At 41.6% G+C, this 24,731-nt stretch overlaps 1 protein-coding gene across 4 annotated transcripts in view; it reads left to right on the top strand.

Moving 5' to 3' along the window:
• LOC122885483 (neuropilin-2-like) overlaps positions 1–24,731 on the top strand; it is a 101,207-nt gene that overhangs the window by 33,122 nt on the left and 43,354 nt on the right. For all 4 annotated transcript variants that reach the window (XM_044216600.1, XM_044216601.1, XM_044216598.1 and 1 more), the window contains exons 4-8: positions 1,154–1,381; positions 3,969–4,124; positions 4,226–4,395; positions 8,915–9,070; positions 17,836–17,980. In XM_044216600.1, coding sequence (XP_044072535.1) covers positions 1,154–1,381; positions 3,969–4,124; positions 4,226–4,395; positions 8,915–9,070; positions 17,836–17,980 — 855 coding nt within the window. The remainder of the gene's footprint in view (positions 1–1,153; positions 1,382–3,968; positions 4,125–4,225; positions 4,396–8,914; positions 9,071–17,835; positions 17,981–24,731) is intronic.

Here is a 24,731-nt window from a genome sequence, read left to right as displayed (position 1 = left end):
GTGGACTGGAATAATGGTCCAGTTGGTACGGCCGCATACACATCCATAATGTGTGTGTGAGTATTAATAGAGAGGGTATTACAGTTATTCAGAAATGAAGAGCCACAGACACACGTGTCTGTGTGTGTGTGTGTGTGTGTGTGTGTGTGTGCACATACAGTATGATGATATCTAAAGCTCCTCATAACTGCTAGACCACCCAACCATGATACCATTAACAGATTCTACATCTGTCTTTCTCACTCTTATTTTTGTGTTTCTCGCACACATCTTTTTCACTTACATATTTTCTATTTCCCACTGGTTTTCTTCTTCTCTTTCTGTCTTTATTTGTTTTCTTCAGTCTCACTTGAATTCTTTAATCTCTTTGTTAATACTCAAAGAGCAATGTCTCATTTGGGGTCGAGGTTGCCCCTGCATTTTCCAAGATGCATTTTTCTTTTATGGACACCCATAAGACTGTCTCTTAGTCTTCTATAGTCTTGCTCTTTTGCTCGTACTCTGCTGTATCTTTGTCTTTGCAGATGACACAGTTTAAAAAGGTTACTGGTTTACCACTTCAGAAGCCTACTGGTTAAAATGTTTGTTATATTTTTTGGAGGCACTACACCTGCATCAGCTGCATTATGCACATCAATAAATCTTACTCCCTACATGGCCTTTTTGAAGTTACATCACTCTTGGGTTAAGTGTCTACCCGCAAGATTAACATCTACATAAAACTACAGTTACTTCAGTACTGTGCTCTAAATACTGGATATTCATCTTCTAAATATTTCAAAACAATCTCATTAACTGCATTTAAAGTACATAATGCAGAGTCACAGTTAATCTTACATAGCCAGACTTCTTTCTGGTCAAGAAAGCTAGTTATACTGGGAATTATGAAATTGTGATGGAGGTATTCAGTTTGCAGTGAGTTTGAAAGCACTCTCCTATAAAAACAGCACTTCTGAGTGTCTGCCAAAAATAATATAATTAGTTTAATCACAGTATCTGCCCTTTTCTAAATACATTATTTGCTAACATTTTTTATCTTTTTAGACAAGGTCACGGTTAATGAGTTATACCAACCACAAACTGCTATAAATATATGTTTTCTATTTAATATATGTCTCTTAATATACATTTCGCGTCTGTGTCTTCATCCCAGGTTCAGACTGTTCCCGTAACTTCACCAGTCCCTCGGGTCTCATTGAGTCCCCGGGCTTCCCCGACAAATACCCCCACAACCTGGAATGCTCCTTCATCATCATTGTCCCCCCCAGCATGGATGTCACCCTCACCTTCCTCACCTTTGACCTGGAGAACGACCCCCTGCCAGGCGGAGAGGGGGACTGCAAGTACGACTGGCTGGAAGTGTGGGACGGGCTCCCAGGAGGTGAGACATTGATCAGTTGGATGTGTTTTATTTTTTTAATCATGATGATCATCTGCAAATGACAATGATGTTGTTGGTGACAATTTTTGATAGAAGTTTTGCTGATTATGATCTTGACGGAGATATTAAACAATAATTCAGCCATTTCACAAGTCAATACACAGAGCAAAGTTAAAATGGTGTGTATTCTGCCCTGCCTACATCATTATTGACAGAGGTGGAGTAGCAACTATTTTAGTAGCTATGCGTTGGTAGATGAAAGCTAAGCTTACAGGCAGGATGTTGGCACCTACTGTGGAGAAACAACATAACTTTTCAAGGGGAAAATAAAGTAGAAGTTGCTGAGAGGAGGAAGAAAAGAGGGGAGGTGAGAAGAGGAACAGTAGAGGGCTAGGATATTTCTGGTCTAGCTGCTAGAAGAACTGGAAGAGTTTAGAAGGACAAATGTAAGGCACTAAGACCTTGGATCTAGTTTCAAGAGATGGAAGATGTAGAGAGAAAAAGAAGAGCAGTGGAAGGGCAGCGAAAAGTCTCCCTTTGTTGGGAAGACTGGACCAAAGGAAGGAGATGTTGAGATGAATAAATGAAGGCCAGAAGACCTCTGGTCTGCCTTCAACAAGAGGACTAGAAGAAACGAGAAACATTAGGATTTGAAGGGAGTTCAGCAAGTGGGACTGGAAAGAGGAAGGAAGATTCGTCTCAGAAAATATATATTAAATTGTTTTATTTTAGTTTTTGATAATTTTATCTGTAGTCTGTTGTGATACTTACTATGCCCATGCCATTAATAATAAATACCATCCATTGTTTTTAGTTTTACAAATTGAACAGTTTGACTGGAGACATTTCTAAGTGTTTAAATCCAAAATCTTATGAGGTACTTAGAAATCACCCTGCAAAGACTGAACAGCATTAGTAACAAAAGAGAGCAAACAGTGGTGCATTTCTTTTTGCGAATAACTTGTACTCTAACTATGAATTTAGCCTGAGGAGGAAAGAAAAGTCAGAGAGATGGTACTAAGAAAAGAGGGTGGTAAAAAGGGGAATAGAAAAAAGCCACAACATCTTTACTCCCTATTTTCAGGAGATTAAAAAGAAGACAAAAGAGGTTAAGCAAAGTTGAAAGTAGAGGATGAAAGGCTTCTGCTCTGAGTGATGGAGAGAGACTACAAGAAGGATAGCAAGATGAAAGGAAAGGAAGGAAAGTGAAATGAAGTGGGAGGAAGGTTGAAAGGGAAGGAAAAATATAGGATGAGATCCAGAGGTGAAGGACTTAGTTTCACCCTTCGCATGAGTGTAGAGTCCTAAGCAGGAAGAGAGGACAAGAAAAAAGACAAGCAGGGAAAGAGAATGACCAATAGTGTTTCTTTTAAGGTTAAAGGTGTTGGAAGAAGGGAGGAGAGGTTGAACGAGGAAGAGCTGGCTAAAAAATCTATTTATTCAAAGGAAAGAGAGAAGAGGAACAGATGATAAACAGAGAACTCAGTTCTAACTTGATTAGAGTGCAAGAAATCAATTAAGTAAAGAGAGAGAAAACTAGAATATGAAGTGTTGCTCTCAATCCCATCCATCCAAAAGGGGGTTCACTTATGCACATAAAATGTTATGAAACTTCTTATCGTTACATATATAAATACAGAGGGAGGAAGAGAAATTAGATTTTTGTCTCTAATGCCAGAAATATTAAATATTAAATCCTAAAAAATATATATTTGTTTGACCAGAATTTTATGCAAACATGGGTCATTTATTTATAGAAATCGTCTCTGTGGATTTGAAATTCTCTTCTCTTTTCTTTTTTCCTTTTTCTTCACCACCATCAAGAAAAGAGTTATTAGCGTTGTTTGCTCAAGAGCCCTATTTCAAATATCCACCCATTCCAAAAGGGAAGGGGAAAAAAATCAATAGCAGTGATCGATTGGTGGCTATTTTCTCTTCTTCCACCTCCTCCTCCTCCACAAGCCTCCTCGGGTGTGTATCTGTAAGTGTGAGACAGGAGTCAGGGAGTAGCAGGATGAATATACTATCTGTGGTCCCATCCCTTCACACACACACACACACACACACACACACACATACACACACCACAGGGCTCTAAATCACTCTCATCTGTTTGTGTTGACATATACAAGTTGTGGTATTAGAGAAGAAGACAGTAGAAGGATCACTTAGATCTTTGGATTTACACACACAACACACACACACACACACACACACACATATATATATATATATATATATATATATATATATATATATATATATATAGTACACATAGTAAAACCATGTCCAGTCCAGAGATAGAGTTGATAGATGAAGGAAAGAGAGTAGATGTCAGTGGAGGAGGGAGTGATAAAGTTAATGGAAAAAAGGAAAAGAATTAAGGGATAAAGGGATTGATAAAGGAAAGAAAAATTAATAAACCATCTTGACACCTGGATGAGTGAGATCCTTGTGATGTCTCGTGTAACCAACACTGTTAGAGCATTGTGTCATGAGTCAAACCAACAAATGATCACATACAGAAGTTGCTGGCAGAATTTTAACAGACTGATGGCTAATCCAATACGTCTTCTCTGTCTGACAGTGGGCCCTCTGATTGGTCGATACTGTGGGACCAGGGTGCCTCCTGAGATCCAATCATCTACTGGGATTCTTTCTCTGTCCTTCCACACTGACATGGCTGTTGCTAAAGATGGCTTCTCAGCTCGATACAACATGACACACAAGGAAGTCAGTGAGAGTAAGTTTAAGTTAGTACTGGCTTTTTTATTTCATATTTTTAAAAATAATGCTAGAATATTGGTCTAAATCTTTTCCTCTCGTCCTCCTCTCCTCTTGTAGCTTTCCACTGTAGTAATGCATTCGGTCTGGAGTCAGGAAAGATCACAGATGACCAGATCACAGCCTCATCAAGTTTCTACGATGAACACTGGCTGCCGCGACAGGCCCGACTCAATTACAATGACAACGGATGGACACCCAACGAGGACAGTAACAGGGAGTACATACAGGTACTTGAGGCTTGTAGTAGGATTCACAGGTTCCTCAAACTTTCATTCAAAATGACTCTATTCACAAATGGTCTTATGGTTCCATTGATAATGGCCACATCAAGGCTTTATAGCCCTGAATTAATGACACTTGCAATTGCTCACATGCTCTATGGCCACACAAATCCTAAATTAAAACTGATCAGTACACATGCACATGTAAGAAGTTCAACTGATCTCTTTATCTCTGTTTAACATGAACTGAACTTACACCTACTGCTCAAAAGGTGAGATACACCACCCTTGTCCCCTGGAAGTTACTTTTACATACAACTCATTTGCAACAGCAAATACGTTTTGAAGGAAAGGTAATGATAACTGGATTATGTTTTCTATTAACATAGTAAGGAAATGTTGCTAATTATCGTATCTGGGAAGTCACAAAATTGTTGATACTAAATGTATTAGTAAAATGTTCACTGATAACATATTTCAGTTTTCAGCCAAAATATCCGATCTTGCAAAAGAATATCCGCTTGTAGTAACTGCAGCATTACTATGTTTACTGGCAGCACTTGGTTAAGGAAAGATTGCGGTCTGATTTGTTACAGAAAAAGCTCACAGTGACTTGCACGAGACACAACGTGTTTGTTAACATTTAACCAAAACCACGATCTTTCCCTAACCTTAACCAAAGTGTTTGTGTTGCCTAAATCTAACCATAGACGGGACTCATGATGCGAACCCCGGTCTCTGGTGTCACAATCCTGAACTTTGTTGTTTGTCACCACAATGTAAATGGTAAAACAGATTAGTAATATATAAACATAATTTTATTAAAGTTTTGAGGGTTTTTTCTTTTTTATCAGGATGTGGCACAAATCCAAGATCCTAATCCTGAATCCTACCGATTCTTATTCTTGAAAAAGTTTACTCAGCCTAAACTAAAAACAGATTGCACTCTTATTTTAATAGCATCTTTTCTCTTGTGATGACATGTCACACATAATAACTCCACCACAGCTATATTTGTGTCAATGTATGTGTTTGTGTGTGTGTGTTGGAGAGAGAGTGAGCAAGAGAGAGAGAGCGAGTGGGAAGTGTAGTGATATCAAAGTTTAGCAGCTAGATGGCTGGGTAAGGCATTGTTTCCTGTATTCTATCACAGTGCCAACTTTGTGCCATCCCTGTGCCGAGCCTGAGTTATGAGGCTGTCTGGGTGAGAGGGGAAAGGGAGTGTGAGGTTCACTCACCCCTGAGACAGAAATGAATTCAAACCAGCCCGCAAGGCACTCTTCAGTGAGACGCCTTCTGTAAACACCAGATTATCTTGTTGGGTGTCACCTTCCTGTAGCCTTGCAAAGAATGCCCACAGGTTTTGCTTTACTCTTGTCAATAAGCTTTTCTGAAATAGGCGTACTTTCAGGTAGGATTTGTAATTGACTACAAGTGCTTTCCTTCATTAAGTTATCAGTTTGAACCCTTCCTATACTCAATGTCAGATGCAGTCTTCTTCATTTCGAGAGCCGTTCTCATAGTTTGCTGACTGGTCAGGTTGCCAGCTGCTTGATTTTCAGTTTTCCTGACTAAAATGTTGCCACACAATCACACCACAAACTAGCTCTTGGGATTTAAGTTTGATTTGCATGGCTAACATATTCCATCCTCTCTAAAGCCTGTTATTAGATAGCCCAAGATTTGCTGCTTCTAAGAAATTATAAAAGGTTTGTTCAGTTAACAGTAAAGGAGCGAGTGAAAGATCAGTGTTTTGCTCAAAGAGACAAGAACCAGACAAGCACCTCATCTATTCATTTGTAGGAACAATGACACAGCTACAGAGAGCCACAGACAGATGTGGAATAGAAGCGGTAGTTCTGAGAACTCCACTGTGGCCAGCAAACACAGGAAGGGACTGTGGCCAGGAGGCTGCATGAGGCCAAGGTCCCATCAGTCTTACACATCCTTCCTGTCTCACCTCAACTGCAGCTGACAGCTCGCTCTCTCCGGCTCACTCTCAAAATTAGCTGACACTAAAGAATGTGCTTAACATGAATCCCTTAAAAGACTTTTTTTAGGATTTTTTTTTCTGAATTCAGATTGCCTGTATAATCTGCTCAGTCCATGGAAAGACCCCTGATTTGGATTTTATTGTTCGTGACTCATCAGAATTTTGTATAAAATTGACTTGACAGCTTGGCTGGAAATGAAGCTTCTACTTCTCTCATGTTGTCTTTCTGTCTCTCTCTGGTCATTGGTGTTGTGGTCGGGTCGCTGCGTTCCACAGAGGCTCTCAGCTGTTCCCCTGCGTTAACACCTAGCAGAGAGCAAGGCCCCTGCGTGTGTGTGTGTGTGTATGTGTGTGTGCAACCTCCTGTCTTGACAAGCAGCTGTCATAAATGCCAACATGCCTCTCCTTCTTGCATCTTGCACCCCGTGGTCTCTTATAACTATGTGCGTGCGTGTGTGTTCATGCATGTGTGTGTGAGTGTGTGTGTTTGTTGATATGTGTATCCATGCAGCTCAGGAATGTGTGTGTTGCTACGTTGGCTCAAGAGCCGTGTGTGGTTTAAATCTCTCTCTAGGGCACTTTCTCTGATGTAGCCTGTGTGTTGTTCTATTCTGTTCTATTCTCTTCTGTTCTACTCTATTCTATCCTGGTCTGGTCCAGTGAGGTGTGGTGCAGATTAATGATGTGGGCTCTGGTGGCTCTGTTATTCTAACAACTTTGTGATTGATGGGAACCCTTTCCTGGGAAGGCTCACTTAACATCTCTCTCTCTCTCTCTCTCTCTCTCATTCTTCACCTCCTTCTCTTCTTTCTTGCTTGCTCTCTCATTCCCTTACTCCTCACCTCTCCATTCCTCTCCTCGGTTCTGGACTATTGATTAGTTGTCTTGGTGGATCTCTGTCTAGCCCTAAGTGTGCAGGCGTGTGTGTGTGTGTGTGCTGGAAGTAATCTAAAACACCTGTCTCTCTGACAGATAACAAACGCAGCATTTTACCTCCCCCGGTGTTTTGTACTATACCCCAGTGGGACGCACAGCACACACACAGTCACATACACAGCGCACACGCACAACAAGTTCTGATTAAGCTACAGGTTTCAACAGCTCCAATGGAGGAGAATAAATGTCATAACCTACACTAGAACCTTTCTCATCTTCTGCTCTTTATTTGTCTGCAGCCTCTTTTTGTCTGCATTCTCCATTCTCTTCCATATAAAACCTTTTTTTGTAAAGTAGAGGCTTGGATTTCCAATCATTGTGCCAACATAGCAGAGAACATAATTCATGTAAACTGTGGGTTTAAAAATATGAAATACTCATGTTAAACAGGTTCAGGTGTGCTGTGCTCCAGGTCAGAAACTGCAAATGTAACTTCTACCCCTCAACAAAATCATTGTAGACCCCAGATAAAATTAGTTTACACTTAGTGAAGAACTGAGCTTTTAAGTGAGTGGTGTCGAAAATTATTTTACAGCAGCAGAAAGTTACAGGAAATGATTATCTTGTCTTGATAGGTCCAATCTTTTTAGTTGCCATCAAACTTGATTATAATTCCTTGTGGATTAATACATTTGGCCATGCAGTTCTGAACATTTGGGGCCACTGAAGCACAGTGGTTCTTGTTGGCAGTATTAGCAGTGTTAAAATATACTCCCCCAAAAATATAATCTCTTCTTTCTTTATGTCCCTTACAAATTAAGAGAATCTATGAAAATATATATTTTTTGTACATTCTATTGTGATTTAGAGAGCTACAGTGTTCTGCTTGATCTACTCATTTTGGGCACTGTGGAGCAAAACAAATGTTTATCTACTTGAGGGACCTTGAAATGAAGGAGTTTGAAGCCTGCATACAGCACACATTGTTGTCCATGTATAATGCAACACAGCTAGCAGCATGCCAGACACGTAGCGTAGCATCCACAATTAGGATGGGGAGGTGATTATGGCTATTGTATGGGAGGAAATTAAAATGAGCCCCAGGTCATTACTATCGATCTGCCAGGAGAGAGAGAGAGAGAGAGAGAGAGAGAGAGAGAGAGAGAGAGAGAGAGAAAGAGAGAGAGAACAGAGGAGATGAGAGAATGAGGAAAGGAGAGTGGTGAAGGTAAGAGATGGATGCTGATAAGTTCAGGTGTATATTTATGTATTTATGTATATCTTTAACCAATTTAATGTTTGAAGAGCTTCAGCATGAGGGCATTTTGTCAGGTGTATGATTTGGGTTTGGGACTAAGATTAGAAATAGGATTAGATTCAGATCAGGGAAGGTTAGGGAATTTGGTTGGGATTTCAGTGGGTTTTTTGCATTTTTATTTAGTTATTAACAGTTTTATTTTTTATTGTTGATTTAGTTGTTTTTGTTAAAGCTTCATCAGTAGTGCTGCCTCTATGTCACTTTGTGTTTCAGCTTTTTGTACACCAGACACTCCTTCAGCTGATTGATGAGTTCTCAGCTTGTTCGCATTCTTCAATGCTTTTTTTAATGATGTTTTTAGTTTTTATTAAAACGTCTTCTCTCTTCCCCACCAACAGGTGGACCTCCATACTTTGAAGGTGCTTACAGGCATCGCCACCCAGGGCGCCATTTCGAAGGAAACTCAAAAGGCTTACCATGTCACCACCTTCAAGTTGGAGGTCAGCACCAATGGAGAGGACTGGATGGTCTACAGACATGGCAAGAATCATAAGGTAGGCTCATGCACAAACACACACACAGAGCACATACACACACATATTCCTGCCATGGGATGGACTGCAAAGTAGTCCAGGGTGACTAGAGAATGTCTGGATGCTCTTAGGTGACACACATGCCCCGACATGCACACACATGGAAGAGGCAGAGAAAAATATGAGATGGAATAAATGCAGCAAGAGCTGACCACAAGCCCAAAATTCAATCAGTGTCTGCAATTACAGCCATCCCACCGCCGCTCAGTTGGCTTCATTAAAAAGGGTTTATGACCAAGCCAGAATCGCCACACTTCTCCAAGCTCCGAGTGATACCTTACATCATTGAATGCAGCTACACTTACACTGCACAGTCTGCTTTTCACACCCCATCTGCTACACTTTAAAATGGTTGCAAGTGCAATTAAGGTAGAGGAGTGTTCCAGTGGTTGTGGCTGTTTTTTCCATCACAGCCGTTCTCCCCCTGCTATAGTGGTCACATATGTTTGTCCTGTAGTCAACACCACGTCTAGCTTTGTGCTATAAACCCTTATTCATTCATGAACACTAATACATGCACACACACACTCACAGATGCATACATACAAATGCTTCTTTTGCTGTGAGAGGGAAACAGGAGATTCAGTCTAACTGGCTGTGGTTCCTCTGTGGACTGCAGATCCCATAAGGCTTATAGCTGTAGCTAACTCCCAGAGAAGTGATTGATGGATAAAACACAGTGAGTTGTGGAAAAAGGCAGTAAGGGAGAAAATAAATAAATATACTGAGGGATGATAGAAGGAGGAGTGTAAAGCAAGTTTTTTCAAAATCAGGTTTACGGCTATTAAGCTTAGTTTACGGTTAAGTTAAATAGAAAAATTATAATTTTGGTCATTTAATTGGTGCAGTATGTGCAAATAAATTTTAAGAATTGGGAAATCGCTCAACTAATCAATCAATCAGTTCACTATTCAGTCAGTTGTGTTGTCAGTCAAAAAGCGATATGCTGCTGACACCAGGCGATGAAACAATACAAATCCAATGTGCAAAACGGATTAATGATGATGTTTTGAGGTTAGTTGTTGGTGTCACCACCCATAATCCCCCTTGATTCCCCCATAACCCTGGAAAGCTGCTTCAGAGCTGAATGCCTAGGGAGACACAGAGGGGTCTGTGTGCGTGCATGTGTGTGTGTGTGTGTGTGTGTGTGTGTGTGTGTGTGTGTGTGTGTGTGTGTGTGTGTGTGTGTCTTTGAGGAGGAGGGGTTTAGAATTAATCAGCAGCAGCTTCTGGTAGAATATCCCCCCCTTATCTTCCAAGTACACACACACACGCACACACAACCTCCAACCAACTGGTAAGGGTCTTTTCAGCCTTTCGGCCCCCTGGTGAGTGAGTAATAAGGTGGTTCAGCTCATGGTTGTCAGTCATTTCATTTGATCCACTACTGTATATCATCATCCCATCTGTACATTATGGACATTAACAAGATGTATGAATATACATACAGACTTACAAATTGGTCTTCATGTTACGGTGCTTCCTCTGTCCTGAGAGGGAGAGATGAAAGAGGAAGTGGAGTGAAGAGAGTGGTCATTTATCTGATGATAAAACGATGGTGTCAGCATTTTGGAGCCTAATGTCCCTTCTCAGTTGACATACCTCAGACGGCCAGTCAGCATCTGCCTTGCCATTCCAACTGTCTCTGGCAACTTTTGGGGTGTAAGTGAGAGTGTGGGTTTTATGTTAGAAAGATATATAAATAACTCAATAGCAATGGCCAAGAAGATCTTTTGGCAGAGTGTTTTATAGTTTGGGTGTGTAAAATGCTGTGTCTGCATTCACAAGATAATTTGAGGAAATGGTTTTTATAATTGAGAACAGATTCTGGATCATTTCATGCAGGTATCAATTGTAAGCATGTAATATTTTTCTTTTTCTGAACTTAAATGTACATGAAAGCTACATAGAATCATTTATTTATTACTTTCTTTCAAGATAAAATGACTTTTCAGCCAATGCAAGGGATATGTAGAAGTTCCCCAACTCCTTTCTGTTTAACTTTTTGAACCTGCTCCGAACTGTCCATTTATCCATCCATCTCTCATTTGACATTTTCATTCACTCACACCTTCACCAGTTCTCTCAAAATCTCTTCATCCATCAAATCTTCCCTCCTTGTCTACACTCTCACTGTCTGCACTTCTACATTCATCCTTCCACTCTTGCACTCTTTTCCATCTCTCCTCTTTTTTTCTGCCTTGACACTCCATCATTCGTTCTCCCTCCCCCCACATGTTTCTGAGAAAGTCATCATAAAATAGACAGGCAAGTTTATGCTGCTTGAACAAATGACTTTTTGTGCTTGGCTACAGTGATGGTGTGTGTGTGTGTGTGTGTGTGTGTGTGTGTGTATGTTAATCTGGAAGAATTATTGAATTTGTGTTTTATGAGCAAGAGGCATTAAAGGAGGACAAAAATTAATGGGAGCCACATGGATAGAAAGAAAAGAAAAGTATGAGCATAGCATACTGTCTGCTCATGCTAACACACAACTACGTATCTACATAACAGCAAAGACACACACAAACACATGCATGCGTGTGGACAAATGTATGTTTACAACCTCTTTCGTGTTCTATGTTAACATTTGTCTCAGATGAGTAACTCCTAATGAAGCAGCCACTGTGCACATAGACACATGCACACACTCTGGTTTTAAACATCTGGGAGCCAGCCCATAGGGGCGGAGCCAGTCACACAACATCATGATGATTTGTGTGATCTGTAATGTATTTGATAATGTCATTAAAGGCCTGTTGTGAACCAGATGGGACATATGGAATACTTGTTAACTTGCAGAAACGTTTTGGAGAGAAGGAGAAGTAATATTCATACAGCATTTGTTCCTACATTGTAATGACAGGCTCACAAATGGCAGATACTGACTCAAGACATGCACCAGAGAAAGAGGGGAAAGAAGCAGATGGGCAAAGCACAAGTATAAGACACAGGCGGGAATACTGGGCAAACAAGATTATATTTGAAATCATCATTGCAGAACCAATATGCTGCTTCTCTATAGTCAGTTTGTATTTTAAGTTTTCTTTGTTTCCTCTGTCTTTTTATCCATAAAAGTTTCTGTATTCCTCTGTTCCTGTTTTTACGGCAGCCATTTTTCATATCCCGTCTTGATGACCAGGTCATGTCAGATCATTTGACTGCTCATTTGCATTATACAGAACCTGGAAAAAAATAATGACACTATCAGTATACCTTAAAGTGTTCTATGATTCAGTGTGCAAAATTGGTTGTAGGCCTGGCTATGGGAGGTTGCCCACATGACAAGAGAAAAGCAGCGATTTTCAGTGACCTGAGGTCTCGAGTTGAGAAATTATGTTGTCTCAATTAGAGGTTTTGTCTGGAGGAGTCTGCAACCTTTTGCTGGTAGAGGTAGATTTAAGCTTAACGTGGTACAAATGTCATTATGTAGCCTCCCCGAATTGCTACAGGCAAAGTTGTCTGTGGCCATTACAGCACTGGACCTCGGCCAAGACCAAAACCTCCTATTCCCACCTTAATCTGTGGGAGGGAGGATGGATAGAGAGAGAGGGATGGAGGAGGCAGACCTGGGTGGAATAAGAGGGATGGCGAGGGATTGTGATGGGAGGAAAGTGTAGGAAAGTTGAAAAAATTAGCAAAGAATGAAAGAAGAAAGAAAACACAAGCAAGAGGTCAACCAGTCAAACATTGAACTGATAGAGAGGGGCGGAATTGAGCTGTGCAGAGGGAGGAAGAGAGGTGGAAACCAAAGTTAGAAAAGCGAGGTTCATAGGGGAACAAGTGAGTGAAGGAAAGAGGCAGAAAGTGTTCACAGGGGAACCACGGAACAAAAGAAAGAGGGATGGACGGATGAACAGAGGCAAGGAGGAGAGGAGGAATAATGAGAATAACAGACAAGGTTGACCACAGTTCCCTCTGGATAGATCAGAGGTCTCTGCAACATAGCCTGGAAGGATGTCAGAAGAGGGGAAATTAAATAAAACGACAGAGTAGTGGAAGGAGGGTGGGGGGACGAGGTGAAGGAAAGGCAGGAGGGAGGGAGAGGTCAAAGGAGACAGGGAGAAATTGTGACAAATGAAGAAAGGAAAGCTGAGAGAAAAAAAGAGAGGAAAGGGACAAAGGGGGATATTATAAGGGTGCTATGTGTCATTTGGTTTGCGAGATTTGTGGACTGTACTGTCACACTTAACAGGACTCAGCTGTCAAAGACAGGTTACCTCCCCGAAGTGTGTGTGTGTGTGTGTGTGTGTGTGTGTGTGTGTGTGTGTGTGTGTGTGTGTGTGTGTGTGTGTATTTGTCCTAGTGTGATGAAATGAGAGGAGATGGGGGGTGTTTTACTATTTTATAACTCTATCCACCTACACACAAAACACACACAGCACGGACATTTGAATAATTCAGCATGTCTGCGCTGGTCCTCTCTGGCTGACTGACTGTGGCCCTACAGGCTCACAACACACACACACACACACACATGCACACGCACACACACACACACACACACACACACACACACACACACACACACACACACCTGTTTTTTTCTTTCCCATCAGGTGAACATATTTCCCGTCATGCTCTTTTTCTATCCTGTAGTTACACGTTAGACCTGGTTAGTCGCCTTTTGACTACAAACCAGAAGCAGCTACACAATATGTGTCCTTCTCCCCTGCACACACTATTGTTATTCAGTAGAGTAGGTGTGTGTGCAAATGAAGGAGAAAACAGTATTCACTCTATGTCTATCACCTTTGACCTTCACTGAGAGATGAAGGTACCATTTGAATTGGGAAGATTTCTCTTGCTTGGAATTGTTCTTATGGTATTGGTGTTAAACCAATGTTGTTTTGGCCTATATATGTGTATGTGTGCATGTGTGTGCGTGTGTGTGCATGTTTGTGTGTGTGTGTTTGTGAGTCTGTCTGTGTGTGTTTTGTGTAGGTTCATTAATGGTCAGATGTTGCCAACTGTGTTAAGAGACGAGGCAAACTGACACCACAAACACTGGGGTGAACAGATGCTTAACTTTACACCTCTTCTCTCTGTCTTCTTCTTCTCTCTCTCTCTCTCTCTCTCTCTCTCTCTCTCTCTCACACACACACACACACACATAAAATAACCTGAGCTGGGATGTGGGTGATGTCCATTAGCTGATTGTTGCAGAAGCCTTTTAGAAAAAGCCTGTTAACCGTGAATTTAGGAGTTTAAGACCTCAGAGATGCCACCTATCCCCTTACACCTCCTCACTGTGGAATCTCACTGCAGAGCTAGTATCTGGACAGGAGGCTTCTGTTTAATATATTATCACAAAAAAAATATTTGTCAATAATTTAATTGAACTTACTATTGAAGTACATCATAATGTATGCCAACCTAAACAGGTGGGCAAGCAATATTCTGTGAATTAAAAGAGGAAAACCCTGAGTTTAGGTAGGTTTACCTTTCACTACTGGCTGTTTAATACACATTAACAAATAACAGTTACACACATTACACTTGCTGTGAGTGATCGCTCCAACGTGGGTTGATAAGACCAAACGGGGAGGTTAAAACGCAAGATAAAGTCATCAAGCAGTGTAAAACATGCACTATGTAGAAAAACACATTTTGACAATTAGCATTGAGTCAGAATATTTAACAATTTCTTGACAGCTCTCATAAAGATAATCAGTGTGTGTGGTAGTGGTCAGCTCTGACAACGATCATTGCTGGCATTTTCCTATCATGTTTTCAACCTGGTACTGAAGGGATTTCAGTTAACTGAAGTGATTGTAAAACAGCAGTTGTAACAGTGAAAGGTTTGCATCAAGCAGAAGCTGAAATAGAGTTGCTGCTCTGTTTGGTGACCCTGAACAAACCTAATAATAGAGAAACAAATGGACACCAGATTGGTGACTCAAGACTCATACAGTATGCACACTCTTACATACACATACTTAAAAGCAGATACATACAAGTGTGTGAGTGTGTGTGTGTGCACACATTTGCTGAGGAAATGTTTCAGTGTGCACCAAGGGAAATCAGAAAGCACCCGCCAGCTCCCAACTCCTTAGAGCAAGACTTCATAATTACACTTTTACACACTGACACTCCAACACACACTCCAACACACACACACACACACACACACACACACACACACACACACACACTTGTAATTACAGTCCACTACCACAATCCCATTAAGTCTTTTGGGGCCTTTAGGCATTTTCCCATAATTTAACTGGTCACAGTTTCTGGTATTAATGCCATTTTGTAAGGGCATGAGTTCACTGGGTCTGACTTTGTATTGTGCAACCAGTGGGTCATGGGTTCAATTCCCAGCTGGCCTAGTAGCCTGCTACTGTTCCTGTAAGGCAGAAACCCCTTTCATCCATATTTTGTCACCCATGATGGGTCTTGCTGTTTAATGGGTTGGGAACAGGAGGAAAATAATGAATTAACACATACACGCAGACACACACTCCTAAAACAAACCAAACATCTATAAATGAGTACCCAAGCAAGTAATTGCAAAGCCTTTGGCTCTGGTGAATGAGGTTTACTGCTCTCTATGATAAACACACTATGTTCTGTTTTCAGTACTGATGTAACATTGTAGAAAGAGACACAGAGGGAAAACAGCCATTGAGGTTCTCTAATGAAACAACAGGATTGATTTTTTTCTTAAATTTACAGCAGTATATCATCATGGCAGCGGGGGAGAGAGGCGGAGAAAGAGATGTCGAAAAGAAAGACAGAAAGGAGGATAGAAAGTGAAATGATAGGGAGAGGAGCAGAGGCCCAGCTGTGTTTTATGTAGTGAGCCCAACAGAGATGACAGTCATAGAAAGAGAGAGAGAGACACAACACTGCCAGATAGACAGAGATATAAAGTCATGGTGTCAAGAGAAAAAAAGAGTGCTTCTGGCCATGTGTGCTTGCATTCAATTTCCTTTTTATCTGTGTTTGTGTGTGTTTCAGAGGAAATTATTTGGGTGTGTGTTGTGTGTGCACATGGTGGGGAGTGTGGGAGCTCGGAGGGCATTTTGTAAGGCAGTGGAAAGACAGGGTGTGTTCTTTGATGTGTGTGTGTGTTTGAGACAGTTGTGACTATTTGTGAATATCATATTGTGTATATCTGTGCATTGAGGAACGACAGGGTGTGTTTTTCTTTGCTCTCTGTGCGTGAAGGAGTAAAGATGATGTTTTCCTGTGTGTGTCTGTGTGGTTAAGTCAAGAGGACGTGAGAAGAGGATGCTCTCCCACATACTTACCCCCTTGATTTATTACACACTGCATGCCCTCAGATTGTGTATGTGAGTGTGTTGGAAAACCTTTGCACTCATTTCTTCCTTTGTGAACAGAAACAATATATTCAGTGTGTGTGTGTGTTTATGCATGTATACACATAGAAAATTATTCTGTTGTAATTTTAACTCATGTTAAATTATGTTGTTCTGAGTCAGTTTAATAATAAAACTGTCCAGTGTGAACCATAAATATTGTTGCTATGGATACCTGTTGTTTAATAGTCTATGCCCTGTACACTGATTTAGACTGTTTAATTGTTGGCTGTTCTGTTATGTTAGAGTTGTCCATGTTGCTCCTCCTTAAATCACAAATTGTCGTTATTGCATTTCTGTATATGCCAAGGTTAAACAAATATACAAATACACTGTGTAAATAAGTCAGGTAGGCGTTTTTTTAACTGTAGACAGAGCCATGCTAGCTGTTTCTCACTGACTCATGATTTTATGCTAGGCTAGGCAAAACACATTTGAACTCCGGCTCCACACTTAGCCCACAGACATGAGATTGATATCGATCCTATCATGTCATCCTTGTCATTCAAAAATGTTGAACTATTTCTTTAAAGGGTTATATTTTCCCACTTAGCCTTAGTGGAATCTACAAATGCAAATGATTGGGGGTTTGTTTGCGATATCAGCTGCTAAAACTTAACTGCCAAAAACCCCAATGCATTGGAAGTGAACATAATTTTGTTTGTGGAAGAAATGACATTGGAGCATGACTGTATGAGTTTACAGCCATGCTAGCAGCTCTGTGAGGTTGCACTTAGGCACAGCGGTGCTTGAGCAAAAATGCTAACATCAACACACTAACATTCCTACAATGACGAAGATAACATGCTGATGTTTAGCAGGTTTATATGTTCACCATCTTAGTTAAACTTGTTAGCATGTTAGAAGAAAAGTTAGGGAACTTTAGCAGGATGGGGATCACCAACACCATTAGAAGTCATCATCTGGAAACCATGAATGTCAAAAAATTTCAGTCAGGACCAAAGTGATGGACCAACAAACTGACCGACCAACAGACCAACTGACAGTGACAATCAGACTGACAGTGTGGCTAAAATCTCAACATGTGAACAAAATGTCTCTCCAGGAATTATATCAGGGTTAATAAGCTTGCTCCACTGTCCTCACCTTTTCACTGAAAACTCTTTCTGCAGAAAACAGTTATATGCATATATCAAAGCAAAACAAATTTTAATGCTTTATGACTCTGCAATATCAGACCTTATCCTTTGTCCTGTTGGCTCAATGCAGGCTCCTGTGTTATCACAAAGTGTCCTTAAGAAGACCCTGAGACTGAGTTCCTATGTGTCTCTCACTCTGCCCTCTTCCCTTCCTGTAGAGAGTAACAAGGGAAAGACAGAAAATCCCTACAGCCATTGGTAGAATCTTTAAATTCCATCTGTTCCTCTCTCTATATAGGTTTTCCATGCCAACGCTGACGCCACAGAGGTGGTTCTCAATCGGATCCCACAGCCGGTCCTTGCCCGCTTCGTACGAATCAAACCTCAGACGTGGAAGAACGGTATTGCACTGCGGTTCGAACTTTACGGCTGTCAGATTACGGGTAAGAAAGATGAAGCGTCTTCTTCTGTAGAGTTTCTCAGACTTTTTCTGGCCTATCTCCTCATGGGACTCACGCTTATGAAAACACAATAGTGGTCTTTCCAAATTTTATACCAGTGATATACTGGCTTTTTACACTGGATCAGAAGGGTCATAGCAAAAATAACTCCCTTAGAAAACATTTCCTGGAAAAGAACAAGGAAATGTGAAAGGGTCTTTTTTTCTCTATATTCATATAACCTAATGATAAATAATTCCTTAAAGGTCTAGTGTGTAGGATTTAATGGCATCTAGTGGTGAAATTGCAGTTGGCAACCATTTGAATACCGCTCGCCTCAAACTCCCCTTCCAAGCGTGAAGGAAAAACTATTGTGGCCGCGGAACTCATAAAAAGCATGACCTATCTAGAGCCAGCGTTTGGTTTGTCCAGTCTGGGCTACTGTAGAAACATGGACCTGCCAGCTCTGTAGCTATAAATAGCTTATTCTAAGGTAATGAAAACACAACGATTCTTATTTTCAGGTGATTATACACTAATGAAAACATACTTGAATATTATATTTAATTTATGCCAATAGATCCTCCTAAATGTTACACACTAGTCCTTTAATTTGTCCATCCATCAATCCACCCAATGCTCCTATTCATACTTTCCTCTCCTTTCTGTCATCTATCTCTTTCTTTCACATGCACACAACACACCCACTCTCATGTGCACTCTTGCCCTCGCTCTTTCATATACATATCCTCTCTCTCTGTCTCCCACTCACACATCACACACACACACGCACACATGCACACGCACGCACACACACACACACTCAGTCCTAATAGAATAATACTAGAGTGTGATGTGTGGGTGATAACATCAGAGAGTAACAGGCTCTCAGCTTTCATCTGTAGCCCTGGCAAACAAACACGATTTCAACCAGCATAATCAGCTCAATACTATAAATAGATAAAACTTAATTAGACTGTCTGTGTTTGTGTGTGTCTGTGTTATAGAAATGGTAAAAGAGAGAGAGACTTTCAATCCATTTGAGTGTGTGTGTGTGTGTGTGTGTGTGTGTGTGTGTGTGTGTGTGTGTGTGTGTGTGTGTGTGTGTGTCCCAGCGTGACTGTATCATTATTAGGTTAGAGCCTCTCTCTGCTGCCATTGTGGTGGCCATTGAGAGGGACAGATATGCTCTTATCTAGGAGGGCTATTTCAGCACCCACACAAATCACAATCACTCCAAAACAATATGATACTGCTTGTTTGTGTGTCCCTGTGTGCGGTGTCTGTGTGTATGATAGAAAGAGAGAGAAAGCATGCAAAAGAGACAGGGAGGTGGCATATATCAGGTGTCTTTACCTGTGTTCTTGTCTACCAATTGGCTATTTTTTACCCTATTTTAACTCCTGAAATTGAATTATTTTTCACCCTACTTTTCTCACTTTACTCTCACAGTGCGAACCAATTCCACTCATCTTTTGGTTATTTCCGTTTCCCTTTGTATTGCCCATCTCTGGTGCCTTAGTATGTTTGCAATCCATCACAGGCCAGAGGAAAACACTGACTTTATATGCAGAATCTTGACAGTTTCCGACTAGTTTGCCTTTTGTTGAGAAGGATGACAGAGTTTGTTACTTTAGAGGTAAGCAGAGAGAAAACACGCTGCTCTGCCACAGTTTCAGTAAGATATGTCTATAACCTGCAAAGAAAACATTAAAACCAAACATACCCGCTAATAGCAATGCAGTATCTTTCCTCTTTCCTTCCCTGCACATATTGACAAGCACACACCCGAACACACTGCCAGGGGGAATGTGATAATGCCCTACACAGGCCTATAAAGGCAGACATAAAGCAGTCAGTCAGTGACATGTCATTAACTTAAATCACACTTTTATGTCTCCTTCTCTACTTTTTTCCCACTTTCTACCCATCCCTCTTCAATGTTGCTCTGTTTTTTCTTCCTTCTCATTCTTCTTTTTCCTCTGTCCTTCCATTCCCTTTGCTGACAGCTTCTATTCCCACTTTTCTCTTTTTGTCTCTCATTTTCTCCTCCCTATCCCTTCCCTTAAATCTTCCCTGTCCTTGCCTCATTCAACTCTTCGTTCCCCCATACCTCCTTCTCTCCTTCCTTAATCTCATTTTATTTTAGCCCTGCAGCACCTATCAATCATTTATTTTTAGCACCTTCATCGTTTTTCTCACCAGGCTTTTGTCGTGTGCGTGCAGCCGTGAGCATGTGTAAGGGTGCCGAGAGAGGAGCTGTGGTATTGTATGAGGAAGTCTGGAGTGGCAGAGAAGTATGTTAGAGTGGTGCAGGACATGTATGAGAGCTGTAAGACCGTGGTGAGGTGTGCTGTAGGTGTGACAGAGGAGTTCAAGGTGGAGGTGGGTTTGCATCAAGGATCGGCTCTGAGCCCCTTCTTGTTTGCTCTGGTGATGGACAGGCTGACAGATGAGGTTAGACAGGAATCTCCATGGACTATGATGTTTGCGGATGACATTGTGATTTGTAGTGAGAGCAGGGAGCAGGTGGAGGAAAATCTAGAGAGATGGAGGTCTGCTCTGGAAAACAGAGGAATGAAGCTTAGCTGCAGTAAGACAGAATACATGTGCGTCAATGAGAGGGACCCAGGTGGAACGGTGAGGTTACAGGGAGCAGAGGTGAAGAAGGTGCAGGACTTTAAGTACTTAGGGTCAACGGTTCAGAGCAATGGAGACTGTGAAGAAAAGACAAGAGGCAGAGCTAGAGGTAGCAGAGCTTAAGATGTTGAGGTTCTCTTTGGGAGTGACGAGGAGGGACAGGATCAGGAATGAGTACATCAGAGAGGCCAGATTGAGGTGGTTTGGACATGTTCAGAGGAGAGACTGTGAATATATTGGTAGAAGGATGCTGAGGTTGGAGCTGCCAGGCAGGAGATCTAGAGGAAGACCAAAGAGGACATTTATGGATGTAGTGAGAGAGGACATGAAGTTAATTGGCGTGAGTGAAGAGGATGCAGAGGACAGGGTTAGATGGAGGTACATGATTCGCTGTGGCGTCCCCTGAAAGGGAACAGCCGAAAGGAAAAGAAGAAGTGCAGCCGTGAGCATGTGTATCAGCTATGGTAGAGCCTCATTTAGAATCAGAATCAGCTTTATTGGCCAGTTATATGAATTTGACTCCAGTTTTTTGCTGCTCTCAATGAACATACACAGAAATAGGCATACAGCTAAAAACAAAGACAACAAGCTAGACAATTAAACAAACATTAAACTACTATGTGCAGATATAGATATTTATAAAAAAAACAACAGTAACATTTGTAGACTGTAAGACAATAGTGCAATGGTGCAGAGTGCAAAGGGTGCTGAAATAAATATGATTATTCTAAGGTTGCTTTATATACATGAGGTAGGTGGATATGACAGTATATACAGTATGCACAGTGTGTAAATTTGTGTTTGAGTGATGATATTTACACGTTAAAAAAATGTGTATTTAAAGGCAGAATGAGTAGGATTTGTCAGTTGCAGTTTGTAAACACAACATTCAAAGTTGGCCCCTCCTCCCTGGCTCAACAGCACCTGAAGCGCATGCCCAATGCTGTATATGACATTGCTCTATCAGTTCTTCAATGTTAGAAAAAAAATACACTGCCTACAGTAATGTTAGCTAGCGTCAGCTATATACCAGCTCATTAAAGACACTAGCACTGAGTCTCCAAAGATCAACTTACTATGTTGGTTTGGGACTGCCGTGGTAACCGTGTGTGTTAGACAGAAAAGGATTCAAAGCTCAAACTAAGCACTACAGCCCTCAAGGGTTATTTTTGCAAAACATAAAGTTATTTTCATTGGTTGATAGTAGGACTTAGTGTGTACAAACACTGCTTGTGCGCACACTGCTAGCTACTATTTTTGGAATTTTACATTTGTTGGAATGGAAAAGCCAAGCAAGCTAACTAAGCTAACCACCGGCACCTACCTGTCCAAAAGAAAACAGGCCAACTCTGTGTCGCAGTTCATCCCCATCCTCTCCTTCAGTGCTCGCCTGTCATGGTTTGGGGTCTTGTCCTGTTTCCTATTTTATTTTGTAGTGTTCTCCTCTCCTCGTGTGTCTTGTGGTTTTACTTCCTGTCTTTGTTTGCTTTCCCTTCAGTTTAGATTGTTGCCTCCGCCTTGATTGATTGCACCTGTGTCTCGTTGTCTCCCCTACCTCAGTGTATTTAGTCCAGGGTTTTTCCTTTGTTCATTATCTGGTCGTTGTTCCTTGTCATGTGCATTTTGGTTGTGCTTTGTTCCCGTGTCAGGCATTTCTTACCTGTGAGTTCTGTTGGACTGATTCTTTGTTCCCTTGGACCTTGCCTGGATTATGGACTATTGAACTTTGCCTGCTCCCTGTCAGCTTTGTTTGCTGGGTTGGACTGATTCCCTGGTTTTGACCACTGCCTGCTTGAAACCCGTATAAGCCTTTATTCTCCATTAAATTATTGCACTTACCAGCCTGCCTCCGTTGCCTGCATTTGGGTCCTATTCCTTGTGTTCCCAGCTCCCTTGCGGGACCACCACATGACAGAACGACCCAACCACAACATGGACCCAGCAGACACAATGTCCAACGAACTAATCTTGGACCTGATAAGCTTGTGAGTGTTAGAGGAGAGCCAGCAATGAGCAGCACAAACAGACAGCCATTGCTTCTGTATACTATGATACCTGCGTTTGTCATGGACTTCATGAAGCTCCCCCGTCCTCAGCCTGATTCCCCGGCCTGCTAGCCACCAGCCTGATTCCCGGCCTGCTAGCCACCAGCCTGATTCCCGGCCTGCTAACCACCAGCCGGCTCCCGCCGATGCTCGCCTTCACCGCTACCCAGCGCCCCAGAGACTCAACCGCCCAGCGCCCCAGAGACTCAGCTGCCCAGCGCCCCAGAGCTGTCAGCAGTCCGGCCTCGTCTCCAGTTCCTGTGCTGCAGCGGTCTCCAGTTCCTGCGTCGCAACAGCCCCCTGGACTCTCTGTTGAATCGCAGCAGCACCACAGATATCCTGTCACCGCTGGATCGCAGCAGGACCACAGATTTCCTGTCGCCACTGGATCACAGAAGCAGGCATGTCCTGTTGCCGCTGCATCGCAACCGCCTCCTTTCCCGGTTGGATCGCAGCAGCAGCCATCTCTAGTTGCCGCTGGAATACAACCGCCTCCTTTCCCGGTTGGATCGCAGCACTCCACTGAACTCTCTACTAGATCGCAGCCACCTCCTCCTCTGGTTGGGCCGGCGCCACCATCAACAGTCCCAAACACAACAAAATAAGAAAATACAGGCAGAGGGCAGGGTCTCTGCAGATATAGACACCGCCACACATTTCTAGGGGGTCATAAATAATGATTGAGAGGGATTATTTTTGTATGAGTCTGTAGATTGTTTTTTTTTTTTTTTAGTAAAATCCTACTCATTCTGCCTTTAAACAATGATAAAATATAATTAACAGGTACAGTGGAAGTTTGTGTCACACGGTTAACTGTTCATCAGAGTGAATGATGTACTTTACAGCTTTTGTACAACCCTGTTATCAGGAAAAGCACAATGGGAGTGTGTGCGCGCCCATGTGTTGGCTAAACATCAGAGTATGTATGAGTGGAAGTATGTCTCAACCTGTGTGAGAGACCTTGTGTGTGTGTGTGTGTGTGTGAGCTTTCATGCTCGTGTGTGATATTTAGCTATTTCTGCTACAGTGATCTCCAGAGATGATATTCTCATCCACTCCCACTGCACTCCTGTGTTAAAAAAGCCTGCAGCTGCTTAAATAGATAGATGCAAAAATAAGAAACATAGAATAAACAAAACAATAATAGAATGTTCTTCTTGCTAATCAGTTTTCCCCTCTGTTATAGAGTTTGAGGGAGCTCATCTAGAATGACTTAGCTGTTGTTGTTTATTGTTGATTCATTATTTACCATAATGAGGCACAGTTGCAAACGTCACAGCATTAAACATTCATCTCCATGTAGACGCGAAGAATGTCACCATCAATCACCGTCACCCTTCTCTGTCAATCTTCTCTCTCTCTCTCTCTTTCTCGCTTACTTTTCATTAGCATCTCTCTCTGTCTTTCTCACCCTTTCTATTTACTTGCTCTCTCTACAGTCCATCTTTCTGTTTGACCTTTTGTGTATCTCTTTATCTCCTCCTTGTCCTTTAACTCCTCTTCCTCACCTTTTATCCTGCTTCTTCTTCTTCCCTTCATTCCTCTTCCTCTTTTCCTCCCTCACATCTTCTGTTTTCATCTCCTCTTTTATCCCATAATTTTTTCACCTGCTTAATTTTCAAATAGAAATGGTCACTTTGTTTTGTTCCCTTTGCTTTTTGTCATTATTCATGGCAATAACATATTCTGATGCCTGTTAGACTAAAACACATTTGTCAGTGTAATAAACAGTATCCCTTTGATCTGCAACATGCTTTCATTTAGATCTTCCATTTGGGAGTTCTCTGGCTCAATTCCCCATGAAGAATCCCCTTTGGTATCTTGGTTAAAGTTATGCATCAACTTTGCAGCTGCAGGAAGGAAAGATAATGAAATGGGTTGATGGAAAGCAGCGGAGTGCAACACAGCAGTCGTTGTTTTAACAATTCATGTTACAATCACACAAGAGTTTTGCTCCAAGAGGAGATCAAACAGTGACACCAAATTATTCCTGACCTTAAAGTCACATTCATTCATAAAGAGATATTGATTTATAAGATGTTTAGCAATGCACCAACCTTATTTTGCCA

This window comes from Siniperca chuatsi, linkage group LG12 (assembly GCF_020085105.1).
Source record: "Siniperca chuatsi isolate FFG_IHB_CAS linkage group LG12, ASM2008510v1, whole genome shotgun sequence".
In the NCBI taxonomy this organism is placed as follows: Eukaryota; Metazoa; Chordata; class Actinopteri; order Centrarchiformes; family Sinipercidae; genus Siniperca; species Siniperca chuatsi.
Note: the sequence above shows the minus strand (reverse complement) of the source record. Positions and strands in the feature narration are given on the sequence as shown.